The following is a 20,319-nucleotide window of genomic DNA, read 5'->3' as shown; positions in this document are numbered from 1 at the left end:
TAAGTGTCCTAATACCACTTCTTCAAAATAGACTTGCCCAGGCTGAAAACTGACTTCTGTGCATAGGCCACGAAGTTTCAATTGCACTGTACGTGCATGCCCGCATGTGGTATTTTGTGAAAGAGCCACACTCAAGGGGCCAAAGAGCCGCATGTGGCTCTTGAGCTGCTGCTTGACCACCACTGTCCTCTACAGTTCAGTAAACTATTCATTTTACAAGTGAGAAAACTGAGGCCTAGGGAGGTAAGCTTGTCCAAAACATACAGCTAGCAAATTGCAGAGCAGAATACCAATTTTGGGTCTGTTGATTCCACCCAAATCATGGGCATTTAGATCGTGCTGTACCTGTGACATGCAGGTGGCAGGTGGCGCCTTCTCTTGAGAGTAAGGTCCCTGTGAGCCTGTGACAGGACAGCTTTTGCATGTGAAGGAAATGGTTGCAGTCTGATACTCCATCACTAATTGCACCACCTTTCTTTGTGTGAATTCAATGAGATAGCCCTCCAGGTGATTAATTACAAGGATGCTCTCTTCTTCTGGGCTGACCAGCCCTTTGGATTGTTCAGGGTAGAGTAGGCCTTTGTTCAATAGACAAATTGCACCACTGTACAGAGTGGCCCTGCTCCTGCTGTGTGAAGATGACCCCATTGCATGGGCAGTGAAAGATGAAAGCTTTCTGCAGAGTTCTACATCAATTTATATCGCCTCAGTTTCACTGTGTGACGATACTCAGGTCCTCACTAATTTTTAACAAATAGTCCATTCACACTACCTGTTTGTTTTGGTCATTGCTGGAAGAAGTCACATCACAGCCTCAGGTTTTCCTCCTCTCCCTAGCTCCCCATCACCACACTTTCTCTCCCCACAGTCTGGTAAAAGCAAAAGGAGTCATGTCCTTGCTTCAGAGCATGTCTTTTGTTGGCTGGTTCACAATGAGGGTTGGAAGGGGATGCACTTTGCCTTCCAATTTGGCACATCAAAATGTTTTTTCTTCCAAGTACAATGCTTTCCCTAAGATGAATACCTCAAATGAATAAAATTTTCTCACCTTTCATACTATTTGAATTTTAGAGTCCTGTGTAAATGTAAGGCCCTCTGAGAAATGTCACATGAAAAACCATTATCACCTATTGGCATGAGGCATGCATGTGCATTCATCAGATGCTCTCCAGTGGGGGATAGGGGGTACTGACAGGTGAAAGACAAGGGAAAGGGTTACAGTGTTTTTGCAGCGGAAAATAAGGTGTGGAAAATCCGGGCACCTTCCTTGGTGGGGAGAGGTCAGGGAATAAAAGAAGAATTTGACAGTGTAGACTGTACAATTATTTTTGAAGGAATGAATCATAAGTTATCTTAGGAAATAAAAGGTTGCAAGCTGGGAAGAAGGAAGAAGAGACTAGAATCTTCCTGTTCTTCTTGGAATCACTGACTGGTACCTCAGAATAATTTTGTGGGAAAAATAATACCACACATACTATCTCGTAGGATAGGATCCAGAGCATCATGTTGTCAAAGTATCGCATGTTCATATATTATTTTGGGAAACATTCTGAAGGTTTTGGCCATAGAAGTGTAAGTTCCATGGGCAAATTATACATTGTTTGCTGAGCCTCACATGGTTATGAAACATGAATATACTTCCTTCCAGAAAACATAGGAAAGCAGAGGGATCCTTTAAGAGCTCACATGGAAATGATGCCTTTTGATTTTAGGAAACCCACATCAACATTGGAAACAGTTCAGTGCTTCCTGAAGAACAAGGGAACTGCTATCATTTTGCAATGAGTGGGAAATCATACCAAGTGCTATTTCAGCATTTCAGCAGCTTGCTTCCAAAAGTGAGTACTGGGGAAATGAAGTGTTTTGTTTTCCTCCTCAAATTAGGAGGCATAAAAGGGAATGGAGTAGTGAAGGTGACATCACTGAGATTGCCTCGGAGCTAGAGAATAAATGTCCCCAAAGGGGCACCGAAGTTTCCTGGCCCTGCCCGCATCCACCCAGTCCTGCACATGCTCATGACCTCCTCTGGGTGTTTTGAGTTCTGATATAGCCTGCTACCCCATGGCCAATCTAACCCCAGCTTCCCTCATCCCTCCTTCCCTAGCAAGGAGACCTTCTGGATAGGTACAGACAAGATGGGTCAGCTTCTCTCTGAAAGCTACCAACTCATGTCATAATAAGCTCTATTCCCCTTCCTGTCTGTATTCTTGAATTACAACAGGAGGAAACAAAAGCTCCATGGTTTATTTTCAAAATCATTTGTTATCTTGTCCTGTGTGTGTCTATTTTAAAATAGTGCTATGCAGGGCTGTGCTGTCAGTGTGAAAGAGATAAGTGGAGCACAAGCCCAGGGCAGCAGCCATCTGTCCGCCACGTCTTGAAATTCTGTCATCTTCCCAGGCCAGGACCATACAATCTAGTCCCCAAAGGTTTCCGGAATGCCGTCAATCCAATTCCTCACTGTGGAGATGGGAAAGCTGAGACTCAGAGAGTTAAGTCACTTGTTGATGGTTTGTGCAGCTAATTGGGACAGAGCTAAAAATAGGAGCTTATTTCTCAACTCTGGATTTATTGCTCCTTTCTCTGTCTATGCTACAAGTGTGGAGACAGGGTTCAGTAAAAACAAAGCAAAACAAAACAAAACAAACCAACAACAAGCACCCTGTATTTCCTTAAGCACTCTTATCCCGCAGGCTTTGCTGCTTCTTAGTTATTATTATTAATTAGAGGTTAAGCCATCCGGGAAAAATGGCCTGGAAATAATTAATAGAGTTGTAATGGAGGACTGAGAATGAAAGTTACATATTAAAACATTAAATCACCTCATTCTCTTTCCTGACATTTGGTCTAATGGCCACAACCCAATGCTACATTCAAACAGTGGCCAGAAATGATTTTTCAGGGCTATCCTTTTATGTAAAAGTGTTCTTCTTTCTAAGCTTATTGCAAAAGTTGTTTTTGTCTTTAGATTCTGGTGAATGGAACCATTTTTGCAAGAATGTCTCCTGGGCAAAAATCAAGCCTTGTTGAAGAATTTCAGAAATTAAAGTAGGTGTTATTGCATGAAAGGATAGTGTATTCATTATCTATTGTGTAACAAATTACCCCAAAACTTAGAATGATACTATTTATTATTCTGCAGTTCTGTGGGTCAGACATCCACGTATGCTCAGATGACCCTTTCTGGCTCCAGATCTCTCACAAGGCTCTAATCAAGTGTCCATCAGAACTGCAGACATCTTGGTAGTTAAGCGGGGGGGGGGGCGGGGAAGATCTGCCACCAGCCTAACTCACATGTTGTTGGTAGGATTCAGTTCCTTGACACTGGTTGGGCTAAGAGTCTCTGTTTTCATTGGCTGTTGAACAAAAGCCACCCTCAGTTCCTTGCCACATTAATCATTTTACAAGGAAGCTCACAGTGTGGCCTCTGGCTTTCATAAAGGTGAGCAAGGAAAAGAATCAGAGAGAGAGAGATCAACATTTTTTATATCTCCATCTCAGAAATGACATCCCATAATTTTCACTATATACCCTTCATTAGAACCAAGTCACTAGGTCTGGCCACACTCAAAGAGGAGCATTACCCAACATCCCAAGCATCCAGGAGTTGGGGATCCTGAGGGACATTTTAGAAGCTCCCTGTCTCAGAGAACATTCGTTCTGTGGCCCACAAGGCATATCTTAGAGCAGTGGTTCTCAACCTTTCTAATGCCACGACCCTTTAATACAGTTCTCATGTTGTGGTGACCCTCAATCATAAAATTATTTTTGTTGCTATTTCATAACTGTAGTTCTGCTACTGTTATGAATCATAATGTAAATATCTGTGTTTTTCAATGGTCTTAGGTGACCCTGCTAGCGGTTCTCAACCCGTGGATCATGATGCACAGGTTGAGAACTGCTGCAGTAGAGCATAAGACCATCGGAAAACACAGATATTTACATTATGATTCATTCACAGATATTTATATATATATAAACTAAATAAGCGTTTGGTTGATTTAGTGGGCTGTTGTTCTGGGATAGTGGCAGGGCCTGTGTCCCACTTGGGGGAAGCCAGTGTTGCTTTGTTGACCAGGTCTATAAATGTTTCTCTCTTTTTTGCATCCAGTGGGGCTAGCGAGCAGTCCAGTTCCTGAGTAAGTGTGGCTGGGAATTGAGAAAATGAAAGAGACCTACATAGAGATAGAAGGAAAAAGCTGGGGTCGGGTGAGACCACTGGCCTCTGACATGAACAGGGACAGGAACAGTGACCCTGAGCCAATGCAGCATGTTTATTTTATACAGCAAGAAAAACAGAAAGTTTTACTAAAAGTCAAGACAAAGGAGATTATACAAATTTTAGGGTGGGCCCTGGTCATATTCATTCCTGGTCCTTGGCTGGATTTAAGTAATAAAACCCTTGGCACCTGGGCTGAAGATCAAGTTTGGCAAAGCGTATTTCCAGAGCTTGGCTTTGCCAAAGCCACTAGATTCAGCTGACAATAATTAAAGAAATGCCCATGTGCCTTCCCAGGTGCTCTCTACACAGGTTCACACTGCCATTTCTCTGTAAAATGGCAAGAGTGCATCACAGCAGCTGCTGCATTGAGTGTCTGCCCCCTGGCGGTCAGTGCATATCATTGCAACCAATCAGACAGTGGGAAAGATAGTCTTTTATATACATAGATTGGCTGATGAAAGTAGTTTTACTCTCATGAAATGCCTGAGAAATTTTGCCAACTTAAATGCTTAAAACTAAAAAGCTATATTTCCCTAAGGAAAAATATCAATTCAGGAATATATATGCAGTTTCAGAATGTGCTGTAGTCTCAATTTTCTGATTTTCTTTTTCATGCCTTTATCATTGGCAATGTGCATAAGGTTGTCTGAATTATCTTTTTGAATTCAGGGGACACTAGTATATCTAAAATTCCTTGTGTGACAGAGCCCAGAGATGTATTTTAAGGCTGAAGAAAGGAAATAATTTTCACCAAATGTACACAGTTATGAAATGTACATGAGCAGGTGATTTTTGTTTGCATTTATGAATTTGTTTACTTTTGACAATTTGTGCTCATTTCTTTGCAACCAATATGAATTTCTTTGTAACCAATAATAAGGAAAATCGCTAAAAACTTTATTTTTCCTGCCGAGACCGGTTTGGCTTAGTGGATAGAGCATCAGCCTGCAGACTGAAAGGTCCCGGGTTCGATTCCGGTCAAGGGCATGTACCTTGGTTGCGGGCACATCCCCGGTAGGGAGTGTGTAAGAGGCAGCTGATCGATGATTCTCTCTCATCGATGTTTCTGACTCTCTATCCCTTTCTCTTTCTCTCTGTGAAAAATCAATAAAATATATTAAAAACAAACAAAAAAAAAAACTTTGTTTTTTCTTGTATTGATTTGCTTGTTTCATGTGGTTTTTATTTTTGACAAATTATTGCTGAGCTTTTAATGTTAGTGTCATTAGTCAATACCTATGATGTATTATCCTATATAATAAAAGACTAATATGCTAAATGTCTGGTCAACTAGTCATCCATTCAACCAATCAAAGCAAAATAATGCTAATGATAAGCTAAGGCCGCTCAACCACTCGCTATGACATGTACTGAACACCAGGGGCCAGACACTCTGACCGGTAGGGATCCGACTGATCTAGACTGAGCAAGATGGGCTGGGCATGCCTTAGACCCTCACGCGGCCCCTCCCCAGCTGGCCAACCTCCCGCATCTCTCCCTGGCCTGGATCATGCACCAGTGGGGTCCTTCAGCCTGGCCTGTGCCCTTTCACAATTTGGAACCCCTTGGGGGATGTTGGAGAGCCAGTTTTAGCCCTATCCCAAAGACTAGGCGGAGGGACCCCAATGGTGCATAAATTTGTGCACTGGGTCCCTAGTTTATTTATAACAAAGACAGAGTATTTCTTGAATCAGAAATTTCTTTTTCTTTGGCAACAGTTTTGATATTTACTTTTTAATTTTATACTAGTGGCTCAGTGCACAAAATTTGTGCACAAGGGAGGGGCATTCTCTCAGCCCAGCCTGCACCCTCTCCAATCAGGGACCCCTTGAGGGATGTCCTACTGATGGCTTAGGGGAGCAGGGAGTGGGCCTAAGCAGAAGTCTGGCCTCCCTCTGTGGGAGGTGACTGGCAGGCTGATCAAGATGGCGTGGGCAGCTAGCATCTGGCCCAATCCCCAATTGCACCATGGTCACTGGTGGCCTCCCTCTGTGGGAGGCAACTCCAGCAGGCCTATTTGGGGATGGTGTTGGGCAGCCCTGCCCTGAATCACCCTGCTGCTACTGCCACCTGTGGTCTCCCCCTACAGGAGGCAACCAGGTGGGCAATCATAGGATAGTACCAGCCCCCATTGCCCTGCAGCTGCTGGTTGCTGCTACCCTCCTTCCCACCCCATTGCCATCCCCTCTCTCTGCCCACTGGCATGTGCCTTGGCTGGTCTGGCGACACCTGCTCACTGGCCACGCCCCCACTGACTGGTTGTTCCAGAGTTCGGTCAATTTGCATATTACACTTTTATTATATAGGATCATTGTGTTTGCACACCAAGGTGGTATAATGGGAGCATATTATCTCATTTTTACTTCAGAATGCTTCAAGAGTATGTGTATCTAGCTCCAGTTATATCTGTTAAACTATTTCCCAAATGCTTCTCATCTAGCTGCCCTCACTCTAAAGTCTCAACAGCAGTTAGCAACCAAAACATGGAAGGATTAGGTCATGATCTATTCATTAGGTTCTGTGGCAAGTGCTATGATTATGACTGTGCACCCTTAAACTTCACCTTGGTGGTTATAATAAAGCAGGACTTCTCTCTCCTTCTTTCTCTCTCTCTCTCTCTCTCTCTCTCTCTCTCTCTCTCTCTCTCTCTCTCTCTTATTGCATTTGAGTTACTTATGTATGATATAAATTATTCAAGTGAGATGTTGTTATTAATTTTTCTTACTTTCCCCTGCAGTTATTATGTGGGCATGTGTGGAGATGGAGCCAATGACTGTGGGGTGAGTAGTAACTACTTCTGCTAATGCAGGCAGTTTACTAATATCCCCCTTAAAAACCCCACAGTCCCCTGGAGTCTGTCTCTTCACCCTTCTGCCACAATCACTTGATTATTTGTGATTACCCAATTTCAGACTGAGAGGGACATTACAAGACTAGCTGGTTTAAATATCTCATGTTATCAATAAGAAAATGAGTCCAGGGAAGTGAATTCTTTTTTTTTACCCAAAGTCACACAGCTGGTAAATCCTCAATGAAGGAAAAGTTTGAAACTAATGATTAAAGATTTTGAATTATGTGCAAATTGCATTATTCCTGCCAAACTTCTATTTCAGGGTTAGTTTTTTAAAGTTTATTTTATCTCCAAATTTTTACACTCGATGAAATTGTATGTTTTGTGCTGTTGAGTCAGGTCTGACTCTGGGTGACCCTATGAATATGTGATGTCTATTATGCCCTGTCCTCAGTAGCCCTGCTCATGGGAGTCACGCTTAGGACTATTCTTATGGGGTCATTCCATCTCATACTTGTCTTCTTCTCTCCCTGCTGCTTTCTATTTTCTCAACATTATTGTTTTTTCCAAAGAGCCTTGCCTTCTCATGATGTGCCTGAATGGGACAGCTTTGGTTTTGTCATTTTCGCCTCCAGCAATGTTTCAGGCTTAATGTGCTCCATTTGTTCATCTTTCAGGCAGTCCGGGGTGTCTGTAGAGCTCTTCTCCAACACCATATTTCAAATGAATCCATTTTTTCTTATCAGCCCTGTTAACTGCTCAACTTTTGTATCTGACATGGTAACTGGGCATATGGGGATATGGATGATCTTAACCTTGGTCTCTAATAACACATCTTTGCTCTTAGAAATCTTTCTCAATTTTTCTGTCGCTGCCCTTCCAAGCATCAGCCTTCTCTTGATTTATTGGCTTCAGTCTTTATATAAATTGATGACTGAACCAAGATAAGCAAAATATTTAACTATTTCTGTGTATTTTTAGAACAAACTATTCAGTTGTTACACATGATAACAAAACCTAAATTTAATGATTCTCAGCAGATTACTGTCATACATAATAGAAAACAGTACATATTTTAGAATATTAGTTTTAAAGACATGGTTGAAGTAATACTATACCTTGAAGATTTATACAAGAAAATATTCTAGTAGCTAATGTGTGGGACAAGAAGTGAAGAGGATTGCTTTGTATTTTCAAAGCCTATTAGATTTTTAAGATCTGGGTATTTCTTTTACTTCTCTCTTAAATGTTTTCTTCAAAGTTCTGTGTAAAACTATGATCATACATAGAGAACTGTTATAAATTTTTCTGCCTTATATTCATGAGAAACTAGTATTTAATCCACTCTTCAAAATTTAAAATGAGTGCCTAGTCTCATTAATTATGTGGAGTTTAGATGAGACAAAGAAATCAAGTGCTAAAAGGAATATAGTGTCTACCCCTAAAGAGTTAATTGTCTGGTGGGGGAAAGAATCATGCATAAAAATAACCCTAACATAAAGAAGATGGTACTAAATTATGTGATAGAGATGCAGAATACTAAGAGAGCAGAGAGGAAGAAGGAAATATTTTAATATTTATTGACCATGAATTTAGTATGTTCCGGTCATATTATAGTATTCAGGTACTTTGTAGTTCTATAGAGCACAGAAATACACAATCTTACTTTATGCCCACACATTCCAGTAAGATCAAGGGCTTCCTGCTCTCCTTATTGGTCACTGCTCTGTATACCTTCTGAAAAGTTCTATCTTCTAAAAATCATTATTGTTACTATTATTATCCTCACCCAAGGATATGTTTATTGGTTTTTAGAGAGAAGGGAAGGGAGAGAGAGAAAAAAAACAACAACACTGATGAAACATTGACTAGTTGTCTCCCCCATGCTCCCAGACTGTAAATCAAACCCATATCCCAGTCAAGTGCCTTGACCAGGAATCAAGCCTTTTGTGCATGAGAGGACACTCCAACCAGCTGAGCCACCTGGCCATGGCTCAGGCTTTTTTTTTTTTTTTTTTTTTTTTTTTTTTTTTTTTTTTAGTGTTTTCATTTGATATGTTTATAATTATTCTTAGAAATACAATGTTTCTTTTTCTTATTTTTCAACCTGAGTTGGCATTTCATATTATTTTCAGGTGTACAACCTAGTCATTAGACATTTATATAATTTACTAAGTGATTGCCCTAATAATTCCAGTACCTATCTGACATCATACCTAGTTATTGCATTATTATTGATTATATTCCACATGCTGTACTTTACATCCCCATGACTATTTTGTAACTACCAATTTGTACGTCTTCATCCCTTTACCGTTTTCACCCAGCTCTCCAGCACTCCTCTCATCTGGCAGCTATCAGTTTTTTCTCTGTGTTTCTGAGTCTGTTTCTGTGAACAGTTTTCAGTCTTGATGAGAAATGAATTAGTCTTCATTTCAATGAGGCAACTCACATACTGGTATGAGTCACTGATAAATGTGATCTAGTTCCTGTGTCCAGGAAAGATGCTTTATGCCCCATATTTTATTTCAACAGTTAGCTAGTTGGCTGGGTCAGGAAGTTTAGGGAATGGTGGGGTTTGAATTTATTTTTCTATTGTTCATCAAGATGACCTGCTAAGTGTAAGAACTATGATAATAAATGTCTATCCAAATGCTGTCATCTTTTTAATAGATTTCTTGAATGACTACTTCTATTGATATTTATTTATTATGTCTATATCCCACAACCAATATATAGACATAACCCTAACATAAAGAAGATGATACTAAATTAAGATCTGGGTATTTTATTTTATTTTTATTTCTATCTTAAGTGTTTTCTTCAAAGTTCTGTGTAAAACTATGTTCATACTTAGAGAACTATTATGAATTAGTCTTAAACACACACACACACTCACACACACACACACACACACACACACACACACTCCATTCTTCTTCATCTGAATTATTGTATAATTGGCTCTCAGTTGGTGACTTAGTAGAGAAAGGATATCCCGGGAGAAGGGACAACATAATCAGAAATCTAGGGGTGGAAAGATGCAATGTTATAAACATTATAATGTTAAGAATAGCCTCATGGTGTTTAAGTAGTTAAGCCTGGTCTGAGGAGTTATGGGTGTAACATGGATTTGTCATTCCAGGCTTTGAAAATGGCTCATGCCGGTATTTCCTTGTCAGAGCAGGAGGCATCTGTAGCTTCACCTTTCACCTCGAAAACAGCCAACATCGAGTGTGTGCCTCATCTCATCAAGTAAGCCACTTCTTCCTTTTGCACCCCCATGACCAATAGGCTCAGAGTCTGGCTCTAGGCAGAATTCAACTATAACTTAGTGATAATTGTCACAACAGAGGTATGGGTAAAGTGCTATTGGATCACCAACCAAGGGAGCCTTTAGTGCTGCTTGAGAATGCTGGTAAAAGCCACAAAAAGGTGACTTTTGCTGAGCCTTGAAGGATAAATGGCTGTGTCATGTGGAGAGCTGAAAGCTAGAGTTGGTATTTAAAAAGTAATTGCTTTTCTTATTTCTCCTTTCCTTTATGTTGTACATTGGGAGCTTACTGGAACTTTTCTCTCAGCAGTTGACAGGGTGAGGAAGCAGAAAGGGAATATTCCATCAGATAGCTCCCCCAAATAGTCTTATGTCTCCCCTCTCCCCCCCCCCCAAAAAAAAATAGCGAACATCCAAAATGATTTCATAAAAGACTTTTATAATTGGTTGGCAATAGTTAGGGAGGGGAAGGAATAAAAAACTGTTTATTTTCCCTTGCTCATTTCTGACACCTTTACTCATATTTTAAATGTAGTTAAGAATAATGCAATAGGTTCTATATTTGTTCATAAGTATTATTCTCCTGTTGTGGGGTAACTTTAGGTAATTTTCACATCAATAGCCTTGAAGACATCATCAAATTTTGAGGTATGCACCAGGAAATTCTCTGTCATGTCCCTTGGTGCATCTGAATGAGCAGCTGCTGGCAGGAATAACTCACCTAAAGGTTCCAGGCTAGAAATTCCATGCCCATGTCTGGCTGCATGTCAGGAAGACAGCTAGATGCATCTCCCTGAACAGTGGTTGCAGCATCTGTGTCCCTCCACAGTCTCAAACATCATTACCTCCACTGCCTCCTCTTCCTACTTACCAGGTTCCCTGCTTCTGAGGACAATTTGGTTCTTAGAGTTCCTCATCCAGGCTCAGAAGCTCTCTTTCTCCTTCTTCTTCTCCTTCTTCTTCTCCTTCTTCTTCTTCTTCTTCTTCTTCTTCTTCTTCTTCTTCTTCTTCTTCTTCTTCTTCTTCTTCTTCTTCTTCTTCTTCTTCTCCTCCTCCTCCTCCTCCTCCTCCTCCTCCTCCTCCTCCTCCTCCTCCTCCTCCTTCTTCTTCTTCTTCTTCTTCTTCTTCTTCTTCTTCTTCTCCTCCTCCTTCTCTCCTAGCCAACCAGGCATCATGTTTCACTGCTTTTGGAGACTCTCTTTGAGCCTTTTTCTTGCTACCTCTAGTGCCTCAGTCATTCATGTCATGGCAACTACAAAATGAGAATGCCCAGGACATTTGCCCCCATTCATTCTTTCCATCATCAACACAGCTCCTGGAGCTCTTTTTAAATACTGTGTTTGGAAATATGTGGGATTAGGAATGAGACAAAACCTAGCCCTGAAGGACTTACATCCCAGTGAAGCATATAGATAGATGAAGAAATCATCACAAAACAGAGGAACTTCTGCATGATAAGTGAGAGGTGCTCAGTAAACTAGCTTTAAATAAATCAACATCCAACAATACATTACCTTTCCCAGCAGTTTAATATGATAGCTCTAGCCAGAGGGAAGGCTTCAGCAGAAGAGCTACGATGGACAGGATATCTGTGAACAGAAAGGAGCTGGGAGGGGATTCCAGGTAGGGGAAATGGAAAGACATATTTAGGAATAGGGTTTTAATTGGAGTGTGCAGGGGCCCAATAGTCTAATTGTGCTGTGAGGATTCTCGTGTGGGAGTTGTGGAGGTGAAGCTGGAGCACCGGGTGTGGAGACCTCGCATAGGGAGTTTAAACTCCAGGATGCTTGCACAGTGTGCCTGGTTGGTCCACCAAAAGGCAGTGGTATTTGAACTTCAGGTGTTCTTGCTTATGCATGTGGCCTGATGCATTTATGAATACAGTATACTGCTTTAAATTACAAGTCAGGATGCAAGATTTCTCCAGTGGCAGATGGTTTAGTAAAACTTCAGGGTAGAAACTCTTTGCTTTTATATTTCATAGATTTATAAAAATTAGATGTGGTTCAGCTCTGTTAGGCTCATAGTACCCTCACTCTCCTTGATGCATGCTTATTCCAGAGCAAACATCCTCCAGAGGGACGTGAGGTAGTTTTAAATGCATAAGTCCAGATCCATGAGTTTTCATTTTACCTTTTGAAACACTGTTGTTGTTGTAGTTCAAGTCCTTTACCTTATTCATTTCTTATCATTGTGCCTCACACTACACTGGATGCATCAGAGCATTCATTACTGTTTGTGGAATGCATAAATAAATGAATGAGCTGCTCAAGATTCATGCTGATTAGGAATAGCAGTAATTCTGGGGGGGTCCATGCAAACATCCTTTGTTCTTTACTTGCAATGTTTTTTTGCACTCGCTTTTGAGTCTGCATCTTAACTTAAAAAAAATATATGCACAACTACAGAAAATAAAGGATGGAATCACAAAGTTTATGTCAGAAGATGATCCAGGCTTCACATGCTTGCCCCCTCTGAATCTGTCTTCTGCCCCATTCTCTGTGCTGAAAACAAATGGTGCTTCATCGCCTGGAGGAAAATAGCTGCCCACAGCAAGTTGCCCATTTCCCTCCTGGGCTTTCTCATTTGCCTGAGGCAAGGTGGTTATTATTTAGCTTTTAGATTTTCCTTCTTTGTTCCTGTTCTGTTGACAGTCTCTGAGCATTGTAGGTGTCCCTGTGACTGGGATCTGGAAGCAAAAAGGATGTGGGCTACCTCACTTGTGGATTCGCTTCTCCCTAGACAAGAGGAGGCTGCACTAAGGGTTGTTTGCCAAGTTCCCACACCCTTATTGCACTACCTTGTCTTCTTCAGCCTGTCTTAATCCATCACCCCACTAAACCTCAGTTAAAGGAGCAATAGCTCAAGCAGAATTTTTTAAAGGGGAGGAATATTTACTTTTTAAGCTGCCATTTTCACTTTGTCTTGATCTCTTTGGATCTCCACACCAGCTCAGATTATTACCCTGTGTTCTTTGTGGTGTACTGAAACCAACAAAACCTATTTTGTCTCAGATATTGGAGTCGCATCCACATTCCTAAAATATGAGAGCCCCAGTATTTTAGTTTTATGTCTCTAAGGATCTCTGAGGCATATACAGTTCAGTCCACAGGAAGAAAGTGTTGTTCGGGTGCAATGAGTCACAGTCAAGTCAATGCTTGACATTTTTCACCGTATCATAATGTACTGTATTTATAATGTACATGCTAATCTACCTAATTCACTGAAAGCTCGTTGAAAATATAGACTGAGCCTGATTAATTGATATTCTCTATGACTCTTAGCATAATTCTGGTATCTCAGAAACTCTGAATAAAGTTGAGTTTATGAATTAAGGAGTGAGGTAATGATTAAAGGAGAGAATGAATGAGTGGATAATTAAGTAAATAGTTGAGAGGATGAATCAGTGGTTAAGTGAATGTATGTCAATAACTATTAAAAATTAAACTTCTTTTGAAATATAAAAGAGAATATGTGTAGCATGCATAGAAGATGTGTAGCATGCATGACCAATATTCTTATTTTTTCTTAAACAGAGAAGGCCGTGCTGCCCTGGTTTCATCCTTCGGGGTATTTAAATACTTGACCATGTATGGGATAATCCAGTTTATTGGTACATCACTGCTCTACTGGGTAGGAACCAAAATAATTTTCTAGTCCTAGTTGCATTTACATCGCTGGTTTATTCTTGATGGGGTGCAGCTCCTACACAGGATTTAATGTTTTATAAATAAATGACAATTCTCAAAATAGATGTCTATAAACTGGAAACTTGGTATAGCTGTGACTGAAACATGGAGCTAGAAATAAAGAGATGTGACTCTGTTTTGTAGGAATGTTGTTTTTCTCAAGACACTTGACCTCTTCAAGCCTCTATTTCTTCCCCTGGATAATGAGTAAAGCTTCAGAACAGCCTAAATATAACTCAGCAGGAAATGGATCAGTCACCAACTGTGGAATATTTTTGGCAAAAGACTAAGAAGAGATCAAAAGAAATAGAAGTTGTTGAATTTGACTTTGAAGGATTCAAAGGCTAAAAAAATTTCCATGCCTGAACTTGGTTTCTGAACCTGCCCAGAAATTACACATTTAGATGCGCCATTAGTAAAGGATGAGTAATTCTTTAAAAAAAATATGACTTTCTAAATTAAATGATAAAAATAAACACTTAAGAATTAATTAACTGCATGGGAGAAATATGTTCAGGTTGAAAGTACATTTCATTAGTTTAGTCATAACTTGCTCTAAAGTAAAATGACACTACAGGTTTAGGGACCACTTCAGGGAGAGAATTAGTCTGCTGTTTTTCTGAGACATCTGAGAGGTGAATGAAAGGGCCATACGACTCCAGCATCCACCACTAGCAAGGATCACATACACAGAGGGCTAAGGGGCAACTGGGTGCATAGAACCAAGACTTGACTTAGGAGTCAGGAAGCCTAGATTTAAGTTCTGACTCAATTATGAAGAACAAATTAGATCTTGTCCTTTGCCAAACCTTCATCTGCCTCTAGAAAGTTAGGCTGGCTGATTCCCAAAGCCCTCTGTAATTCTATATAAGCTGCTCCTAGAATGAAAACTGAAACTGCTTTTAAAAATTCCTCCCTATTTCATCTCACCCTGCATATAGATCATTTTACCATTCTGAGCAGATAATAAGGGCAAGAGATATGAGAAGGGCAAAGAAGACAGAAATGGAATTGTAGGATGAGAGGGACATGTTTGAACCATTTGCATCCTCTCATAAAGAGGAAAGCAGAACTTCAGTTCCCAAGTCTCATGGATAGAGTTAGAACCCTAGTCCATGCAGAATCTATTCACTCTGATGGTCTAGACCTAAATTAGGTCTCCTCCACCCCCTGCAAGGACTTGCACCTTTTCACCTTCTAAGAGGCCAGAAACATTTTTCATTTGCACATATCTGGTCTGTAAAGTAGTCAGAGCCAGATTATAATTTAGTGCTCATTCAATAGCTGTGTAGCAGATAAACAGACTTACCTGTCTGCAGAAGGAATATTGCAAGGCAGGTTCCAAGAGACTGTTGACTCCTATTTAAATACTTCCAACTCCATAAATTTGAACATACAGTATCTATATAAATCTCAAAAAGGCAGGTGTTCCAGACTGAAGTTTGCAGTGGGCTTACTTGGACTAGAAGCACTTGTTCAATTTGTGAAAGTGAATGAACTCCCAAGCACTATGATGTGAATTCAAACTATGAATAAAAATGGAGAGAGACCTGTTGAGTATTTCTTGGTCTTGACTTTAAATTTTAAGTTTGAAATTCCCAGGTAACTTTTAGGCTTCAATATACTATGTTAAAAATTCAACCGTTCAGGCTGACACTATAAATATCAGAACTGCTGTGGCCAGTAAGAGGGTGTTTTCCAACTGGCACACCCCCATTGCTAATATGGAATTAGGTAAGACACTGGGAAAATAGTGATCTGGTTTCATTCTCTCCAATAAGAAGCTGAAAACCTAAGGTAAGTCACTTTCTTCCTAAAGAGGAGAGAAAGACAATAGTTGCTTCTTGACTATTTTCAAAATGTCTTAGCAATGCTAAAATGATAAAATGGCAGGAGCAATAGTCATACCTACTTTTCTTTCCTTTTCAGCAACTGCAACTCTTTGGGAATTACCAGTATATGATGCAAGATATAGCCATTACCTTGATGGTGTGTTTAACAAGTAAGCTCTTTAGTAAATAAACTATATTATTTGTATTTATCCATGACATTCTAGACATGTTCACACAAGTAAGAGCTTCAGAAAAAGATGCATCTCAACTACTAAAACCTCATTTCCTATGACTATTTTTGAAAGTGGTGCTGGGGGAAAATTGAGGCTTAAAGTCCTCAGAGATGGCATTAAATATCCTGAAAGCAAATAGGTTTTAGCCTCATAAAATTGTCAATGTACTCTGAGTTCTTTGTAGGTTTGTGCCTTGTGCATAGAAAAATGTATAGGAAATCCAGACCTTTAAGCCGAAGGGTCACTTTCCATTATTCAGCTATGCTTCATGTTGACGTGAAACCAGATTCTTGCTTAGTCTTTGATGTGTGAGAACAAATGCTAACGTTTTATTCTTGTGAAATTCTCACAAAAGCAAGGTGTATGCTTACAGCAGCTATGGCTCGTTTCCTTCCTTGCAGATGACACTGATACAGTGTTTCCTATCAAAGAACTCAGGTTCGATACTAACAATAAGTGAGAAAGGTGACTGCCTGAACAGAGTAAAGAAAAAGAATGATGTAGTCATCTCTTTTCCCTTGTTCAATAATGAAAGTGTTTTGAAAAATAACAGGTAAAACATCAGGCAGGGCAGGATATTAATAACTTTGTGAATTTCACATTGAATCTTAAAACATAAAACTGATATTGAAGTCATTTATTATATCAATACAATGACAAAATTTGTTAGTATCAGAGATGTAAGTAATATAAATTTTGATTCTTAGGATTGGAATGTCTATTCATAGCCCATAGAAGTATTTTCTACACTAGAGGGCTGGTGCATGGGATTCACGCACTGGTGAGGGGGGGGTAGGCAATGACCTGCAAGAATTGGCCTGCTGTGAGAGCACCCCTCATCTCAGTCAGCTGAAGAGCTGTGGACCCACCCTCTGAGGGCTTCTACCTGGCCTGGCATCTTCCGTGGAGCTGGAGCACTCACCTTTCTAGTGGACCCGGTTGGGGCCAGGCCCGGGGACAATAGCACTGAAAGGCCGCAGGGTAAGCCTCAGTCCCACAGTGGCCATAGACCCATCTTCCAGCCTCCAGAATCAGCACTGAGAGCCCAGTGGCAGCGGCACTGCATGGCCTGCAGGTGTCCAGAGGAGACGTCAGGGAGTGAGGAGGAGAAGCCTGGGGCAAGGAGGCTATGATCACAGCCCCAATTCCTGCACATCAGTCTGGGTTCCCAGTGGTAGCAGTGGCTCATCTCGGTCAGCCAAGTGGTGCTCCCACTATGGGAGTGCACTGACCACCAAGAGGCAGGTCCTGCATTGAGCATCTGCCCCTTGGGGGTCAGTGTGCATCATAGCAGACTGGTCGACCGGTTGTTCTGGTTGTTCTGCCTTTCGATCTCTGGGCTTTTATTATATAGGATGTTGTTAATATTCACATGACTAGATAATTTTGAATTAATATTGCTCTGCAGTGTTGGATATTTTCAAGTAATTGGCATTAGTTACTTATGAATATGGTCACTGATGCCAAAAAGGAAAAAGAACACCAGGAATTTCCAAGAGCTAAGCTAGCAGTCTGTTGCATGAAGGTGAAGGCCATTGCCATCCTCCACTGCTCCTTATCTCTGTGACCTTTGGAAAATTATTTATAAAACAAATAACTTCCTCATAGAAAATGTCCTCATAGGGTTGTGAGAGTCAGATAAAATAATACATGTGAAGTAAAATGATACAATACATCACATGCTATGAGCACTCGTTACAAAATTAATATCACCATGTGCTTCTATATTCTTTTTCTTCTTTTGCAATGATGCTAATTTGGTGAGCCCTCGAAAAGAATTTGACTGTGTACAAGTAGACTAATTAGAAACCCAAAACATTGGGTGGTAGTCTTAGCCTTTCCTCAGAATGCCAGATGACATTGAGTAAGTTATTTTGAGCTTTTACATATTTAATTTCATGATATTGGTTATGAATTTGACTCCCATGGCAGGGGGTATACTTTACTTTTTCTCATGGCTCTATCCTGTTGATTTCATGCCAGTTGGCCAGTTAGCCTCTCAGCTCAGAGTAGGCTCAGTGGGAAACTTGGAATGATTCAAGGCAGAATCATTGTTGCCAGTGGGAGAAAAAGCCTCAGAAGGGTAATAGATCAGAAGCATGATGTTCTATCAGAATGGCAGCATTTCATCCAAAAACTATTCAACAAACATGTAGCTAGTTTGGTAAAAGGGCTGGGCTCAGGGTGAAGTTGAGAAATGGAGTCAAGAAGCAGCTATTTCTGTTTGATTTTTACCCTCTGCCTTTAGGCACCATTGCTTTCCCATCCCTATAAGCTCAGTTATCCCATAGGTAGATCATTTCTCCTGGTCAATTCCAGTTATTAAATGAACTTGTCTTTAGCTATAAAACATCTAGGTATTGTAAATTAACATTTGGGTTTCCATCCAATTCAGAGCTTTGCTTTCCCTGTATCAAGCCTGACCTATGGTTTGGAGCAAGCAGTAGGTGAGAAGGCCATGGTCTCTGCTTTCCTTGCAATGGTCTCTATTTACCTAAATTCAAAACCTGTTTTAGGGAATATGAGAGCAACAAGAGCAAAGAACTTTTTACTTAAGCTGTCTCCTGATGTGACAGATATATTAAGTTCAGGCAATTTGTAGGGGGCCCATTGGTGAGTTCTTGGGTACTTCAGAGACTTTCTGTGGATTGGTCTGGACTAGACCTCTGCTTGACATAGTGGTGCTCTCTTCTTCTGACTCCTCAGAATTCCTTTCAACAACTGCCTTCTAGTGGTACATACCTCTAGCCTCAGATGACTGCCTCATTGGGTAGATTCTTTTCAAGACACCTCTAGTTTGGTTAATTCCTATAGCTTCTGCGTGTGCTACCAATTAGTAAATGATATAGCTTGCTCTCACTGCTGCCCCCTATTTCTTCCCTCTGATATTTCAACCTCAAAACGATTTCTCTTAGGGTGGTTCTTATGACCTTCACTACTTTTGGTTAGGGTGATGCAGGAAAGAAAAACACAGTTCTTGCTCCTTCTAAAAATTCCCTTTTAAAAATCTATTGATAATCTCTATAGTTTTCTCATATATAATCTGCACATAGGTAATTGTGTGTGTTTGAGGGTATGGTTGCATGCTTACAGTTGAAGAACCAATATGGATCTCACTGAGTAGGTACTATGGAATTATGGCAATGGGCTAATTTCTTTACAAAATGAAAAGCCCTATTCACCATCCTCTTAGACATGTTCATATCCTACTATGTGTTAAGCATGTACATGCCTGCTATATAAAAAGACTAATCACTAAAGGTCAGAGTTTAATGGGGGACTCACATACATGAATGAAAAAAAATGCAAATCTAAAGTAGTGAGTGCCAGAAAATAAGAAGTTCAGAAAAAGCAGAGATTACTTCTGATAATCTGGGATTAGGAAGGAGATAGTAAGGGAGAAAGAGAGAGGGAGAGAGAGAGAGAGAGATAGAGAGAGAGAGAGAGAGAGAGAGAGAGAGAGAGAGAGAGAGAGAGAGGTTTCCATGCCATCTGCACTTCAGACCAGCTGGCTATAAATTTGGAATTTCTCACTAACCTCTCAGATTAAATAATTCTCATCAACATCTCCCAGAACTCAGAAAAGTGCTACATATATGATTACAGTTTTGCTATAGCGAATGGATACAAATCAGAACAAGCTAATGTGACTTATAGGGAAAGATCTGGTAGGGGTCCCAAAGATGATATTCCATCGTCCTCTCCATGGGGAGTCAGTTTGCCTTATCCTCCTGGCAAATCAATGTGTGATAATATGCCGAGTAGAGCCAAGCATGGAAACTCACCTGAACCCCCACATGTGGAGTTTCCATGGCAGTTCCATTATTGAGGCATATTTGATTTAATCATTGGCCATGAAGTTGAACTCAATCCCAGCTCCTCTTATCTCTCAGAAGATCAGCCTGATGTCAGGAATCTCAAAGTCCCAATTCTCCAATCATACAGCTGGGTTTTGTTGTTGTTGTTGTTGTTGTTTTGTTTTGTTTTGTTTTGTTTTGTTTGGGGGGGGGGCATGCCAGATCCCATCCTGAGTCATCTCCTTAGCACAAACTCTTTTCAGGCCCACCATGAGTCATCTTGTTGGTATGACCTATCAGGACTCACCATGAATAACAAAGATACTTCTATCGACTCAGAAAATCCCAAGATTTTAGAGGGTATATCCCAGGAAATGGGGATAAAAGCCACCCCAATTCTTTATTCCAAGAATTTTGAGATAACCTCCCAATACCCTGGGACAAAGTCCAGACAAAATCTTTATTACACAACCCATCTATG

General features: G+C 40.5%; 1 protein-coding gene across 2 annotated transcripts in view; it reads left to right on the top strand.

Annotated features, from left to right (window-relative positions):
* ATP13A5 (ATPase 13A5) overlaps positions 1-20,319 on the top strand; it is a 94,921-nt gene that overhangs the window by 61,139 nt on the left and 13,463 nt on the right. For both annotated transcript variants that reach the window (XM_084872835.1, XM_084872834.1), the window contains 6 exons: positions 1,713-1,838; positions 2,969-3,048; positions 6,960-7,002; positions 10,159-10,268; positions 13,824-13,920; positions 15,906-15,978. In XM_084872835.1, coding sequence (XP_084728961.1) covers positions 1,713-1,838; positions 2,969-3,048; positions 6,960-7,002; positions 10,159-10,268; positions 13,824-13,920; positions 15,906-15,978 — 529 coding nt within the window. The remainder of the gene's footprint in view (positions 1-1,712; positions 1,839-2,968; positions 3,049-6,959; positions 7,003-10,158; positions 10,269-13,823; positions 13,921-15,905; positions 15,979-20,319) is intronic.

Source organism: Pipistrellus hanaki (genome assembly GCF_964339955.1).
Source record: "Pipistrellus hanaki genome assembly, chromosome: 2".
Lineage (NCBI taxonomy): Eukaryota > Metazoa > Chordata > Mammalia > Chiroptera > Vespertilionidae > Pipistrellus > Pipistrellus hanaki.
This window is presented reverse-complemented; position numbering and strand designations above follow the sequence as displayed.